This window comes from Erpetoichthys calabaricus, chromosome 4 (assembly GCF_900747795.2).
Source record: "Erpetoichthys calabaricus chromosome 4, fErpCal1.3, whole genome shotgun sequence".
In the NCBI taxonomy this organism is placed as follows: domain Eukaryota; kingdom Metazoa; phylum Chordata; class Cladistia; order Polypteriformes; family Polypteridae; genus Erpetoichthys; species Erpetoichthys calabaricus.
Genome location: NC_041397.2, coordinates 336,794,507 through 336,795,503, shown reverse-complemented (window position 1 = coordinate 336,795,503; position 997 = coordinate 336,794,507). Strand labels below are relative to the sequence as shown.

General features: G+C 49.7%; 1 protein-coding gene across 2 annotated transcripts in view; it reads right to left on the bottom strand.

The window, feature by feature from the left end:
- Window positions 1–493: 493 nt before the first annotated feature.
- Window positions 494–997, bottom strand: part of LOC127527482 (ladderlectin-like) — a 3,847-nt gene continuing 3,343 nt past the window's right edge. For both annotated transcript variants that reach the window (XM_051926448.1, XM_051926449.1), the window contains 2 exons: window positions 945–997; window positions 494–737 (listed from right to left, as the gene is read on the bottom strand). The exon at window positions 945–997 is cut by the window's right edge and continues 56 nt beyond it. In XM_051926448.1, the coding sequence (XP_051782408.1) occupies window positions 655–737; window positions 945–997 (136 nt within the window). In that variant the 3' untranslated portion in view covers window positions 494–654. The remainder of the gene's footprint in view (window positions 738–944) is intronic.

Below are 997 nucleotides of genomic sequence, written 5' to 3'. Positions count from 1 at the left end.
ACGATCTTGTCAAGTTATTATCAAATGCAAGGTTTACATTTAATTGTCAGCCTTCACGCTGTGTTGTTAATGTCGTGCACTTGAGACCCCCCACCCTACAAAGACCCCTCCCTCTTTGAACCTCATGGAGGGGAGCGGCTCGTGTCCTGGTGGTCCTCACGTAAGACCCGTCATTGGCAGGCTGAGAAGATCGGAAGAAAACCCAAAGCTTTCACACTTCACAGGCAGAGGGGGGACCCCAGCACACAAGCCCCCCTTGTCCTTGTTGCTTCTTCACCTCCAGGCCTGGACTAGGAGACCCCCTGGCAGAGAAAAGCCAAGAAAACCAAGGACCCCAACATACTTCGTGACACCGGAGAGTCACCGGTACAACAGCAGACACGGCGGGGACAGACGGCTGAAGGGGGACACTCATCAAGTGACACGAGGCTGACATCAAGCTCATTGCTCTTTATTGTTAATTTACAGTTCAAACATTTTAATACCAAAGAAATCCAAACAAAGGTTTATTTATTGTGCGAGTGACTTGAAAAACGCGATGAATAAACACAAAAGAATATCAACTGATGGAGTGAGTCGTGAGATCCAGCACTCGTCATCGTCATCATCGCCGTCTGTGAGACCCTCAGCCGGCACAACTCCACTCGGGCCCTTCTACACTTTGCTTCTCTTCTTGCACACAAAAGGAAGTTTAAAGTCTTCGTAGAGGCAGGTCCACTGTCCGGGGGTCTGCTTATCTGCCAAAGAAAAGTGAAAAAAATAAAACAAGGTCCTCAGCATTTAGTCATTTAAGTGCAGACTGGGCCGAGCCCTGGAATGGGGGGTCTCGGGGTCCACGTTTGTGATTGTTGGACCATCTTTTACACACAGAAACCTCTGTCGAGGGGTCAGACATTTAGTAAGGACCCCTGGGGCGGCGGAGGCAGTCTACTGTGAAGACTCACCCCGGTAGTTGATGACCAGGTTGTTGTACGTCTCAGAACACTGGCTTGGTTGA